The sequence below is a fragment of the Bos taurus genome, chromosome 1 (genome assembly GCF_002263795.3).
Source record: "Bos taurus isolate L1 Dominette 01449 registration number 42190680 breed Hereford chromosome 1, ARS-UCD2.0, whole genome shotgun sequence".
Lineage (NCBI taxonomy): Eukaryota > Metazoa > Chordata > Mammalia > Artiodactyla > Bovidae > Bos > Bos taurus.
The window spans coordinates 86111256-86125342 of record NC_037328.1 but is presented as its reverse complement, the minus strand read 5'-3'; the positions used below and the strand labels follow the sequence as shown (position 1 = coordinate 86125342).

Here is a 14087-nt window from a genome sequence, read left to right as displayed (position 1 = left end):
TTCTAGGATATTGTTTTCAGGGTTTTTTTAAATTTTACACATTGACTTTATTATTATTAGTGACTTAATTAGGGGATCAGTAAACAAAGGTACGCATGAATGGAAAGATGCAAAGTTTGAACCAATGCATATCTGAGATGTGTGTGAATAAATGATTTGGTTAAATCCTGTACCTCTGAGGTCAGAGACCTAGTTAATGCCTATACAACAGAAGTTAATGCTCAGGATTTTGTTCTCAGGCTATTAATATTCATATGTCTGGATGGTATTACTATAAGTGAATTAATGAATGAGTAAGTATATCTATATGGAAGACAAGGAAAGGCATACATGGTCCAATTATGAGTGTTTAATATATTTTTGCTATTAATACATTTCTAAAGTGCTCAGTTCCAATGTAAATCTATTTGGATAAATAGCATACAGAGATAAGTACCTGGAAATCAATGTTCTGCCTTATTTGAGGAGTGCTGACTGCTTATTGAAAAGAAGAAGATATGATCTAATTGGTTATGTCTGGGAGTAATGACAGAGAAGGCAATGGCACCCCACTCCAGTACTCTTGCCTTGAAAATCCCATGGACGGAGGAGCCTGGTAGGCTGCAGTCCAGGGGATCGCGAAGAGTCGGACACGACTGAGCGACTTCACTTCACTATGGACTAAACAACACAACAGTGCATTTGTTGTTGTTCAGTCGCTAAGTTGTGTCTGACTTTTTGCAACCTCATGGACTGCAGCACGCCAGGCTTCCCTGTCCTGCACTAGCTCTTGGAGTTTGCTCAAATTCACGTCTATTGAGCCAATGATGCCATCCAACTATATCATCCTGTATCTCTCCCTTTTCCTCCTGCCCTCAATCTTTTCCAGCATTGGGGTCCTTTCCCAATGAGTTAGCTCTTTGCATCAGGTGGCCATATAGTGGAACTTCACCTTCAGTCCTTCCAAAGAATATTAAGAGTTGATTTCCTTTAGGATTGCCTGGTTTGATCTCCTTGCAGTCCAAGGGATTTTCAAGGGTCTTCTCCAGCACCATCACCATATATATACACATACACACATGAGCACATTCATTAGGAGAAGGCAATGGCACCCCACTCCAGTACTCTTGCCTGGGAAGTCCCATGGACAGAGGAGCCCGGTAGGCTGTAGTCCATGGGGTTGCTAGGAGTCAGACACGACTGAGTGACTTCACTTTCACTTTTCACTTTCATGCATTGGAGAAGGAAATGGCAACCCACTCCAGTGTTCTTGCCTGGAGAATCCCAGGGACGGGGGAGCTTGGTGGGCTGCCCTCTATGGGGTCATACAGAGTCAGACATGACTGAATCGACTTAGCAGCAGCAGCATGCTTGCTGTTTTCAGAGAACGCAATGGCAACCCACTCCAGTACTCTTGCCTGGAAAGTCCCGTTGATGGAGGAGCCCGGTGGGCTTCAGTCCATGGGGTCGCTGAGTTGGGCATGACTGAGTGACTTCACTTTCACTTTTCACTTTCATGCATTGGAGAGGGAAATGGCAACCTACTCCGGTGTTCTTGCCTGGAGAATCCCAGGGGCGGTGGACCCTGGTGGGCTGCCATCTATGGGGTCACACAGAGTCGGACACGACTGATGTGACTCAGCAGCAGCAGCATGCTTGCTGTTTTATGACTTTTCCTTTGTAAAAAATTTTTAAAAATTTTACTTATTTCCCGGTTTTATTTAGATGTAATTCTTTTCCTTTTAATAATGATTGTCTTTTCAAAATGATGAATATAGATCTATATCAAAATTTTAAAGCTTGTGTACTATTCCACTATGAACATAACATGCCGACAACAAACAAGAGTTATGATATGAGTTTTGGAAATGGAAAGAGGTGTGACTTAAATTCCAGTTCTGCTAATTCAGATCTTATGTGATCTTAGATATATGACTGGTTGCTATAAATCTCTGTTGTTTAATGAAAGTCATAGTTCTATCTATTAATAGCAGGAGTTAGTGGAGATGGGTTGGGGGTGTCCAAACTCAAAATGTTTTTAGCATCCAAGGCCTGAAGAGGAACAATCTTTATTCTTCAAAATTAAAATAACTTGACTTTAGTCCAGATGGAACTTTTATAGCCCTACCCAAAGTGACTGACATTCAGGAACAAATGTGAAGGCCAAGGAAAGAAGAAGGAAGAAAAAAGGAAGAAAGTAGATTAGTGGTTGCTTAGGGTTTTGGGGATTGGGGTTGAAGGAAGAAACAGAACAGGCTCTGTCTGAAAGCAGGACTCCATCTTGGGCCAGACTGTGGACTTTGAGCTATATGTCCAGTACCTATGGAAATGACATACCAACTGGAAAACCAGGCCCCCACAGGGAAGAGCCCCAGGGCTCTCCATGCCTAAAAGAATACCCTAATTATATGTGTAACCAAATAGAATCATACATTCTATTATGCTCACTGGGGTATGACCACAAGCCTACTGATAATTGTCCACTCTTAACTAACTACCTAGGCTTAAGGCATATGAATCATGGGTTAACTTTGATTGTATCTTTCTTTTTCCTTTGTTCAGACTAGTTTCAGGGAACCTCATACATTTAGGGTATATAAGGCTTTCACAAAGACTGGTCGGGGTCCTTGGCTTAGAGGAGACTCTGGCTTGGGCCTGCAGGTGTAATAAACCGCACTCCACTATCTGCATTGTCCAAGTGAGTTTGTTTATCCGAACACGTGGCTACAACAGGGTGCAATGGGGAATGTCAACAGATACGAGGGTTTTGGGGGGGGATGGTGAAAATGTTCTAAAATTGATTGTGGTTGATGATTACACAATTATGTAAATGTACTAAAAACTGAATTGTACATTTAATTGTACACCTTAAATGGATGAATTTTATGGTATGTGATTTATACTTCAATAAAGCTGTGGGGGGGAAGGAAACTAGGATATTTTAATTCTGAAGGATCATAGCAAAATGATTATAAAAAGTGTCATACACACATGAAGCCCTTAATAAATGGTGGCTGTTACTCATTGATGTATTAGTGTGCTTGTGTTTTCCTCACAATGATGAACATTTTAAAAAGAACATTCCATCCATAGCAATATGGAGCACTTAGAAATGTCCATAAATTTGGAATTTTATGTGCATTTTAAAGGACTCCCTTGCTCACAAAGGCCAGGGCTAGGCCCGTGGGCTTTTCCTTAAGAGGGTAGTGTGCCAGCAAAGCATCCTTTTCTAGGGTTTTCCTGTCAAAACGGTAATACAACACACAGAAAAGAATACTTCCAGTACTATTTCCAAAGGCCTTGCTTTCGGAAAAAGTTTCAGTATTGTTAAATATTCAAAGTATCTCCATTATAACACTTAACGGTATTGCTGTAGGTTCTGGTAGAAAGTACAGTGAAGTCGCTCAGTCGTGTCCGACTCTTTGCGACCCCATGGACTGTAGCCTACCAGGCTTCTCTGTCCATGGGATTTTCTGGTAGAAAAGCCATACGAATTGGTTCTGCTTTGATCCTGTGTGTGGAAGTTCCCACGCACTGCAGTAGGGGAAAATCGTGCTCTACAGCTCTATTGTTTTCATGATTACTTCTAACAATGGTATTACCTCCCGGGTTATGAATACATCTAAGTTGAACTGGAAATACTTAGTTTAACTTTTTAAACAGCAGAATTCGTGATGGACAAGAGAAGCCTGGCGTGCTGCAGTCCACGGGGTCGTAAAGAGTCGGATTGAATAAACTGAAAGTGGTTAACAGGTGGGGAGAGGGCTGGACTGAACTGTGTGAGGAGGTGTGTAACTGAGGAATTGGGAGTCAGGAGGAAGCCACCAATATAAAATTTTTTTTTTTTTTTTTTTTAAGAAAGCGAGGCTACAGAATTTACAGCACATAGTATGTACACTTTTAGGTTCCCTCTTTCCCCTAAAGTTTGTGCTAGTGTGCAACTGAAGCCACCAGAGTCGCTTTTCACCAGATAAGGAAGCTACTCCAGGGCTTCCAGCACCTCAAGGAAGTTTCAGGGCAAGGCGCCCAGCCTGGCGGAACGCAGATGCGTGGGGCAAGCTGTGCGGGGCAGTTCACTCCCGGGCAGCAGGAGGCCCCGACTGGCTGGGGCGGGCAAGCACCCGGCACTTAGGGGCGGAGACGTAGGGCGGGTCACCAAAGGTCGGGCGATTGTGTCGGGAGGCGAACGGGGCGTTGGCGACGGCGGGCGGAGCTGGGGGCTAGTGATGTAAGGAACGGAGGGATCCCACTGGGAGAGCCGGGGGCGGCACGGTGAGACCCTAGGGGTGTGGGGCGGGGATCCCAGTCCCGCCCTGTTTTCCCCGCCCCTCCCCCCGCCTCCTTCACGCCCCTCCCCCCTCCTCCCTTCTGGTTGGAAAGTTTCTAGAATCTCTTCCCAGCGGCCTTTGCGGTTCCAACATGGCGGAGCTGACGGTGGAGGTTCGCGGCTCCAACGGGGCTTTCTACAAGGTACCGAGCCTTTTGCTGCTTTGTTGGCTCTTCTGGGGGCTCGGGTCGGTTTGGGGGAGGGTTGGTGGTTCAACACAGTGGGGTTTGGGGTCGAAAAAGGCGGCCAGGACAAAGCGTGAGGCCACTGGGTTCATCGCTTCTCCCCCCTCCACCCGCGGTTTAACGGTCTCGGGGGCCCGGGCTCCGTTATGTTTTGAAACAACACGTCGGACATCTCTTGCGTATTCCTACTTATGAACCTTTTTCTTGGATGCTAGTGTGGCCGTTCGCGGGCCGGTGAGGAGAAGCCGAATGGCCGCAGGGAGCTTCCTGGGAGCAGGCCCGAGCGCCGAGAGGTGGGGGGAGTCGTGAAAAGGAGGTGGTGGGATTGTGTGGTCACAGCCACTCCCCCGCCCCTCGGACTGGGCCGAGCGAGAGCGCCTCGGCCCGCGGCGACGACCCCTCCCCACCCCCTTGGGGGGTGCCTTGCGGAATCTTAGGAATTCACCTTTGTACTAGGGTTTTGGGCTAATAAAGTTAAGAGTCTGAATAGAGAGCGAGTGCAGGATTGAAGACGAGGATCGAAGAGAAAACTAGAAAACCTTGAAATGTGGCGGGTAGAAATATTTCATTTTTTTTGCCTGGGAATTTGGGCGGCGCCTTAGCCCCTCTATTACGGAAGAAAAGGCGAGAGTTCTAGGCTTTAAGATTTAAAATGTGAGAGGGATTACGAAGACACAGGTGGGGAGGTAACTAGTTTGTCTTTCAGTTATCCAGTGTTTTTGGAGGGTGTTGATTCACTCCCTCCCTCCCCCCCACCCCAACACACACACACACACACGTTTTTTGTTTTTCTTCGGGAAAAGGAGGTGCATTATTGTGGGATCGAGTCTGGAAAACGGAAGAGGAATTCGAGAGTAGAGGAATTTATTAGGGGCTTCCAGTGTAGGGGTCACATAGTTGAAAATGAAATCCTTACAAGTTTAGTCTTGCCATTATAACAGTCCCTTCTCCCGATTCTCCCTTTCTCCCAAAGTAATGCCGCGATGTTACAAGATCAATACAAAATTCTTCCCAGCTGTTGTCTGTCAGTCAATCTCACTAAGCCAGCATCTCAAATGTTTGAGAGTCCTGGCTATTTTTATGAAGGGCCTTCTCCTAATACAGGAGTAGTATTGTGAGTACGCAGAATGTATTCTGAGTTTAGTTTCAGCGTACCTCGTATCTTGCACGGAATTTTCTCTTACTTGGTGGTCGTAATTCCTATTTTTAGTGTTTTCCTTTTCTAGTTTTCTAATTAGCTGTGTGAAATTGGTTTAGCTGTCACGTGGTTATAGCATAGTGGAGAATCACTCACTGTTGGCGTCTAAAGGATCTCTTTAAGCTTTTTACAAGTTTAAATCTCCTTAGGTGGTTAACATAAAGTGAAAACAGTGACTAGTGGAAAGGAGTCCTAATTGGTGAGTAGTTCCATTATCAGTCTAGGTTTACAACTTTTTGTCATACAAAAGCCCTGAGTAAAATTTGAGTAGGTACTTCATTAGCCTGTTCTAATGGTTGCCTTCTTTGAAAGACTGCAGATAACAGTTGTGGCACACTGCAGAAAGGGTGGGCTTATCATACTTTACTGTCAAGGGTAGATGAGGTTCATCAGTTTTGCATTATTCTCACCATTTGGGTGTTGAATTTTTGTGTAGTGGAGATACGCATTTTTTCCTGGCATATCGAAACACAGGAAAGATTGTTTTGCTTTAACAAATTATTTTCAGCATGTCGATAATAGATGATACAACACCATTTCTTTTTATGCAAGTATATTTTATGTTCATCTGCTAAACGTTTACATTTTAAAAAAATTTAAAAGGTTCAATAATGTCGACAGTTTGCAAGTTTTAGTAAAGATTGTTTACCATCTTACGTTGGTTTTGCATAGTTTTAGTTTTTTATTTTTATTGTTTTGCTTTGGTCTTTGTTTTGGAACTCTAGTTTATCGATGATACCTATCCATACTCTACAAAATCTGCTTGATTCTTAGACTTTTTGAGTCCATTACACCTATTTTGCTAACAAAGTGTAGTAAGGTGGTTTCTTTGGCAGAGGTTGGGAAGGACCCTAGCCACATTTGAATCTACTGAGGTAGCAGTTGAATGTTTTCAATTTTATGTCCTGCAATAATCCACTTGTACTTTGTGGAAGCTATGGTCCTCAGAACTCTGGAAGAGTAAGGATGATTAAGTGGAAGGAGCCCTACATTTGAAGTTAAATAGGAATTTTAGGTCTCTACATACTTCAGCTTATTTAAGGTTATCTAGCAATGCACTGTTGACCAAATATCCCTGGTCCTATATTGTTTTGTGTAAAGTAAGACGTTTGAAGTAGTTCAGTAGTTTGTAATGTTTTTATCCCATGAAACTGTCCACTTGGAAAAAACTGTCTCACCGCATAAGCACTTTATTAATTGTAGCTTCATAAATTTTTTTAGATTAATTTGCTTATAGTAAAATGCATGTTTTTAAAAACATCTTCTTTGATGATATGTAAGCTTTGATAAATGCTAACAGTTGTGTGAAGTGAAGTGAAGTCACCCAGTCGTGTCCGACTCTTTGCGACCCCGTGGACTGTAGCCTGCCAGGCTCCTTTGTCCATGGGATTCCCCAGGCAAGAATACTGGAGTGGGTTACCATTTCCTTCTCCAGGGGATCTTCCCGACCCAGGGATTGAACCGGGGTCTCCCGCATTGGAGGCAGATGCTTTAACCTTTGAGCCACAAGGGAAGCCCAGCTGTGTAATCACTGCTGCTAAGTCACTTCAGTCGTGTCCGACTCTGTGCGACCCCATAGACAGGAGCCCACCAGGCTTCCCCGTCCCTGGGATTCTCCAGGCAAGAACACTGTGTAACGTGTAACACTGTGTAGTGTGTAATCACTACCAGTAGGTTAAAGGGATAGAATAATTCCATCATCCCCTAAATTTCTATCTTGTCCCTTTGTAGTCATCCTCTCTCCTCACCCCTGGAATCTAGGGTGGTTTCTGTCCCCATAGCTTTCCCTTTTCCATAATGTCCTAAACATAGAATCATACAGAATGCTGTTTTGAGTTTGGGTTCTTTAGTTTAACGTGGAAGTAATTTTTTCAAATTTAAAAAGTAATACATGGTCAGTGAGGGATTTTAGAAACTATCAGAAAAAGCTAGAATAATAGTTAACATTTTGGTGTATTTTTTTTCTTTCAGCGGTGGTTTTCAATATACTGGTGGTTCTGATTTTCCTGTCATTTTCCCCCTTTGCCCTGCCCTCCCACCACACACTTGACTGTGAATGTGAATTACCATTGAAGAGTTTCAAAGTCATGGGGTTAGTGGCCAGTATCATCATGGTTGAGGCAGTGCTCTGTAGACATTGATTAAAGGTTTTTACTGGAACTGAAACTTCATTTCAGAAATTAGTTGGAACCAGTGAAAAGCTGAAGATGGAATCTAAAATAGGATAGTTTTTTTTCCTCCCCTAAATATTTACACAAATACTTTCTTTTGCATCCAGCTCTTTTTACTTAAAAACAGTAGATCTATGGTTGTCAAAGAGATAACTTAACTCTTGTTTGAAGCTAGGTAACTATAGGGATTGAAAAAATAGGAAATATGGTAATTAATCACTTGATAGGGGTTGTAATTTTATATACAAAACTTTTTTTTATAGCCTTTTTTTATCTGGAGCGCAGCGTCATAGGGTTTATACTACTGTGCCATTTAAGATGCTTTTATTATTATTTATTTTTTTTAAAGCTTTCAGATAGAATTTACATTCTCTGATAGTATTGATAGTATATTTACGGAATTGTGTAACCATTACCACAGTTTTATTTTAGAACATTTTCGTTACCCCCTCAAAAAGCCTTGTACCCATTTGGAGTCATTAAAATGCTTTTTAACTGATGTATATGATTTTAAGCTTTGTAATAGCACTGCAGCTTGCATAGCCGTGGGCAGAATATAATTTTAAATAGAAGTTGAAAGTAAGTCACTCAATTTCTTGCACTTGGAGAGGAAAGTTTCCATGGTATTCCATGGAAAGGTGTGGTCTCTAAGATGGCTGAAGGAATTTTCAGTTCATCTCTTTAGAAGATAGAATTACTTTTAAAGCTCTGTAATTTCTGCTTTTGACTATGTAATTGATCAACTACAAAACATTTTAAAGTACCATGATATTTCCAAAATTTGCTTTTTGCTTTAGCTTAATATTGAAATTTGAGAGTAATTAAATGATACACCGGATTTATTATTGCTAACGATGATGGCCAATAGACTTATAGTAAAAGAGTTGTATTTTGAAAATGTGCTTACTTTTCAAAGTTGGTATAGAAGATTGTTGATTTCTTTGTGGAGATTAGTAATTGAGAAGATGGTTGCTGTACTATAATATGGACACTATTAGGTTAAAACATAGTTTAAGATATTTTGAAGCTATTTTTAGTTGTAAATGTTTTAAAATGAAGTTTTTTAAAAAGAACTAGGATTTAATTAAGTGAAAAGACCACTTAATTTTTTAAAATTAATTTTCCCATGAAGTTTTGTTTTTGTATTACAAGAACAATGTGTAATTAATGAAAAATCTGAAAACACAAAAGCAAAAAAGTAAGCCTTGATCTTCCCTATCTAGAGACAATGTCAAGACCTTGGCTTTACTTACAGAAAACATATTTTTCCATATTTTTTTCTATACATCATCAGATATTTGTGGGTATTGTGCAAGTAAAATAATAATTTACTATTGTTTATTACTATTGTCCATTAACCTTGGACTGCAAGGAGATCCAACCAGTCCATTCTAAAGGAGATCAGTCCTGGGTGTTCTTTGGAAGGACTGATGCTAAAGCTGAAACTCTAATACTTTGGCCACCTCATGCGAAGAGTTGACTAATTGGAAAAGACTCTGATGCTGGGAGGGATTGGGGGCAGGAGGAGAAGGGGACGACAGAGGATGAGATGCCTAGATGGCATCACCTACTCGATGGACATGAGTTTGGGTGAACTCTGGGAGTTGGTGAAGGACAGGGAGGCCTGGCGTGCTCGGATTCATGGGGTCGCAAAGAGTTGGACACGACTGAGCGACTGAACTGAACTAAGTGGTAGTAGTAGTGTTAGTTGCTCAGTCGTGTCCAACTCTGTGACCCCATGAACTAGTCCACCAGGCTTCTCTGTCTCCAGGGGTTTCCCAGGCAGGAATACTGTAATGGGTAGCCATTCCCTTCTCCCAAGGATCTTCCCTACCCAGGGATTGAATGCTGGTCTCCTGCATTGCAGAGTCTTTTACAGTCTGAGCCATTAGGGAAGCACCGTTGTTTTTTGTTGTTGTTGTTCAGTCTGCTTAATCGTGTCCAATCTTTGTGACCCCGTGGACTGCAGCCTTCCCTGTCCTTCATTATTTCAAGGAGTTTGCTCAAACTCGCATCCATTGAGTCTGCACTGCCATCCAACCATCTCGTCCTCTGTCATCCTTTTTTCCTGCCTTCCATCTTTTCCCATCAGGGTCTTTTTACAGTGAGTTGGCTCTTCGAATCAGGTGGCCAGAGTATTGGAGCTTTAGCTTCAGCATCAGTCCTTCCCATGAATATTCAGTGTTGATTTCTTTTAGGATTAACTGGTTTGATCTCTTTGCTGTCCAAGGGACTCTCAAGAGTCTTCTGCACTCGGCCTTTTTTATTTCCCAGCTCTCACATCTGTACACGACTACAGGAAAAACCATAGCTTTGACTATACGAACAAAGTAATGTTTGTTACTTACTGTGTATTCTTTGAGGCTTATACGTTTTGACTGGATAATAATTCAGGAACTGAGTTCTCTACCACAATGTTAAGGATGTAGCAAACTTGCTTTTTTGTAGTTGAACTGCAGTATACTTTCTATGATTGACCCCTAAATCTTGTACTGGCTAGTTGTGAAGCCTTAGATTTTTCATCTGCAGTATGAGGCACTTGGATTTTTTTTTGACAGTTCATCAAGTGGTGGAATCTACTAGGTCTTTAGTTCACTGAGGTTCTATCTAGCTCTAACAATAGCAGCAATTTATTGAGCACTTGTGGCTCAGACAGTAAAGAATTTGCCTGCAATGCTGGAGACCCAGGTTCAATCCCTGGGTTGGGAAAAGCCCCTGGAGGAGGGCATGGCGACACACTCCAGTATTCTTGCCTAGAGAATTTCATGGATAGAAGAGCCTGGCAGGCTACAGTTCATGGGGTTGTAAAAAGTCTGACAAGACTGAGTTTTTTTCAGACTGTTATACTGTGCAGGTACTTTACCTGAAATTATCTTATTTACTCCTCTCAATCACAGTGAAAGAGATGGTGTTACCGCAGTTAAGGAAACTGAGGCTAAGTGAATATATCCATAAAATGAATAGGCTGATTCAAGATTCAGATTGATGTTTCTGACTCCCAGAGAGCCTGATCTCTTTAGCCCTTATACGATTTTTAAGTATGAATATATGGCTTACCAAATTATTGTTAAATTATAAATTATTCTGGTGAATACAGTGGGAGTCAAGAGGACTGCATTGGGAGGATTCTTGGAGAAATGATTTGAACTGTGTCTTACTATTACAAAAATCTGCCCTTTCCAATTTGGTAAGCACTATCCATGGGGCTGAAATGTAGTCTGAATTGACATGTGCTTTAATTGGAAAAGTCATACTAATATGAAAAAAAGGAATGCAAGACTCCCATATGTGTGCGTGCTGAGTTGTTTCAGTCTTGTCTGACACTGCGATCCCATGGACTGCAGCCTGCCAGGCTCTTCTGTCCATGGGATTCTCCAGGCAAGAGTGCTGGAGTGGGTTGTCATGTCCTTCTCCAGGGGATTATCCTGACCCAAGGATCGAACCTGCATCTCTTTTCTCTCCTGCATTGGCAGGCAGATTCTTTACCGCTTGCACCACCTGGAACTCCATTGTTTTAAAATACTGATTACATTTGAAAGAAACATTTTACTTAAATATACTTAGAGGTTTAAAAACTAGATGATGGCTCAGATTATAATTTGTGCTGGATAGTTATGATTTATACATCCTCAGTTGTTAGCTTTATATTATTGGTTATGTTAGGTATTTGGGGAAATGTTTGAAATGCATGTATATATATATAATGAAACTTCCTGTTCAAATTTTGTTAAGATGTGGCACCTCTTGGTAATATTTGCATGGTAGTTATCAAAGGCTTGAAAAAAATTCTTTGGCAAATGTTTAGCTAATAGTAGTAAGTTCTGTTGTGATGTTTGTACGAAGTTTTCTTGAACCAAATCTTCATAAAGAAGAACTTGAACAAAACAAAATTAAGCAATGCAAAGCATTACTTTTGTTAATCTGAACATATATTTATATGTACAGTAGTCTCTTCAGTTTATTTTTCCTGACATTAAAGAGGCTGAGAAGCCATGAAAAATGGAACCAAAATTAAATCTAAGTTAAATATCAGTTGTTATAACTTGTCTTCCATATTCTGGCCTCAGCATTTTTTGCTTAGGTTTTTTGGGAGTGTGAATAGAGGTCTCCCCCACTGATAACTGATATTTATAGTTATTGTTGACAAAGCTACATGGCATTTCCTGTCAGTATTTCTTCAGAATCAGGAATTTCATCTTTCAGGTTCTTGTCTTTGTGCCTTTCTTATTCTGTTAATTAATAGTGGTAAAACTTCTTGACTTCTTGGCAGTCCAGTGGTTAAGACAACGCTCTCCCAGTGCAAGGGGCAGGGGTTTGATCCCTGGACCAGAAACTAAGATTCCCATAGGCTGCACAGTGCTGCCCTCCACCTCCCCCAGAAGAAAACTTCTTTCTTGATTCATTGCTTTTTGCTTTAATAGTTTTTCAGGTTGTTTTCAAGCCATGTTTTCTAGTGACTTGATATATATATATAAATAGTATGTTATTAGACTGTCAGTAAATATTTGTTGAATGAACAAATGAATCAGTTGTTCTTGGTTTTTGGACACTCTGACTTTTTAATCTTTATATAAACACAATGAAAAGAAAGTGAAGTCGCTCAGTCGTGTCCAACTCTTTGCGACCGCATGGACTGTAGCCTACCAGGCTTCTCTGTCCATGGGATTTTTCAGGCAAGAATACTGGAGTGGGTTGCCGTTTTCTTCTCCAGGAGATCTTCCCAACCCAGGGATTGAACCTGGGTCTCCCGCATTGTAGGCAAACGCTTTACTGTCTGAGCCACCAGGAAAGTCCATAAACAACATATATACAAAACTAACTTCATTATTTCTGAGTTTTGTTTCAAACTGAACTTAAAAAAATTTTTTTAATGCATTGATTCAAGTTAAGATACTGTCTCAGAACTTTTGAAGTGAAGTTTTAGTTGCTCAGTTGTGTCAAAGTCTTTGCAACCCCATGGACTGGGGCTCACCAGGCTCTTCTGTCTGTGGGACTCTCCAGGCAAGATTGCTGGAGTGGGTTGCCATTTCCTTCTCCAGGAGATCTTCCCAACCAAGGGATCGAACCCTGGTCTCTTGCATTGCAGGCAGACTTTACTGTGTGAGCCAACAGGGAAAATATAGGACTAAAGTGAACTTCAACTCTTGGCAAAAACTAAGTCATTATAGTTTAGTGTGGCCATTTGAAACCTGCAAGTCTTTCCATTTCAGAAACTGTTGGATATTATAAACCTGTGTAATTAATAAGCCTAGAACATTACTAGTATGTGAGTATTAGTAGATATTTATGTATTTTTATGAAATCCTCACATTTTCATTGCCATTTTTCATTCAGAGCAGTTAACAGTTAAGCAGTTCTAATGGATGCTGAAGGCTTGCTTTGAGTAACTTTTTTCCTTAATAGAACCTGATGCATAATGATGCAATAATTTCTGTAATGCATCATGTAATTAGTAAATCTGTGGACTTTATTTATATAGCATGTGTCCATTGATTTGTAATAATTTTCAGATGTAGATGTTGTTCATGTTCAGTAGCAAAGTTGTGTCTAACTCTTTGCAAACCCATGTACTATAGTATGCCAGGCTTTGTCCTCTGCTGTCTCCTGGAGTTTGCTCAGATTTATGTTCATTTAGTTGGCAATGCTGTCTACCATCTCATCATCTGCTGCCCCCTTCTCATGTTACCTTCAGTCTTTCCCAGCATCATTGTCTTTTCCAGTGAGCTGACTGTTGCGGCAGGTGGCCAAAGTACTGGAGGTTCAGCTTCAACATCAGTCCTTGCAGTGAATATTCAGGGTTGATTTCTTCTAGGATTGACTGGTTTGATCTCCTTGAAGTCCAGAGGACTCTCAAGAGTCTTCTCCAGCACCAATTTGAAAGCATCAGTTGAAAGCATCAATTCTTCTGTGCTCAGCCTTCTTTGTGGTCCAAGTCACACATCCGTACATGACTACTGGAAAAACCATAGTTTTAACAGTACTGACCATTATTGGCAAAGTGATGTCTCTGCTTTTTAATACACTATTTCTCAAAACTTGTAGATCCTTTAAATAAAAGTATATTGTTTGAAGTTAAGAAAATTTTTGATTGCAATTGCACACTTGAATGTGCTTGTTACTGGGATCAAATTACAACTCAGATCTTTTAGGTGTTGTATGTAAAAATTAAACAAACAAGTTTATTACCTAGAATGTGGATTTGAGGTCTCTTGAGATGGAAAAATTAA

At 41.0% G+C, this 14087-nt stretch overlaps 1 protein-coding gene across 7 annotated transcripts in view; it reads left to right on the top strand.

Moving 5' to 3' along the window:
- Positions 1–4379: 4379 nt before the first annotated feature.
- Positions 4380–14087, top strand: part of FXR1 (FMR1 autosomal homolog 1) — a 79381-nt gene continuing 69673 nt past the window's right edge. For 5 of the 7 annotated variants that reach the window (XM_005201602.5, XM_005201601.5, XM_005201600.5 and 2 more), the window contains exon 1: positions 4380–4449. In XM_005201602.5, coding sequence (XP_005201659.1) covers positions 4399–4449 — 51 coding nt within the window. In that variant the 5' untranslated portion in view covers positions 4380–4398. 7 annotated transcript variants of the gene reach the window in all.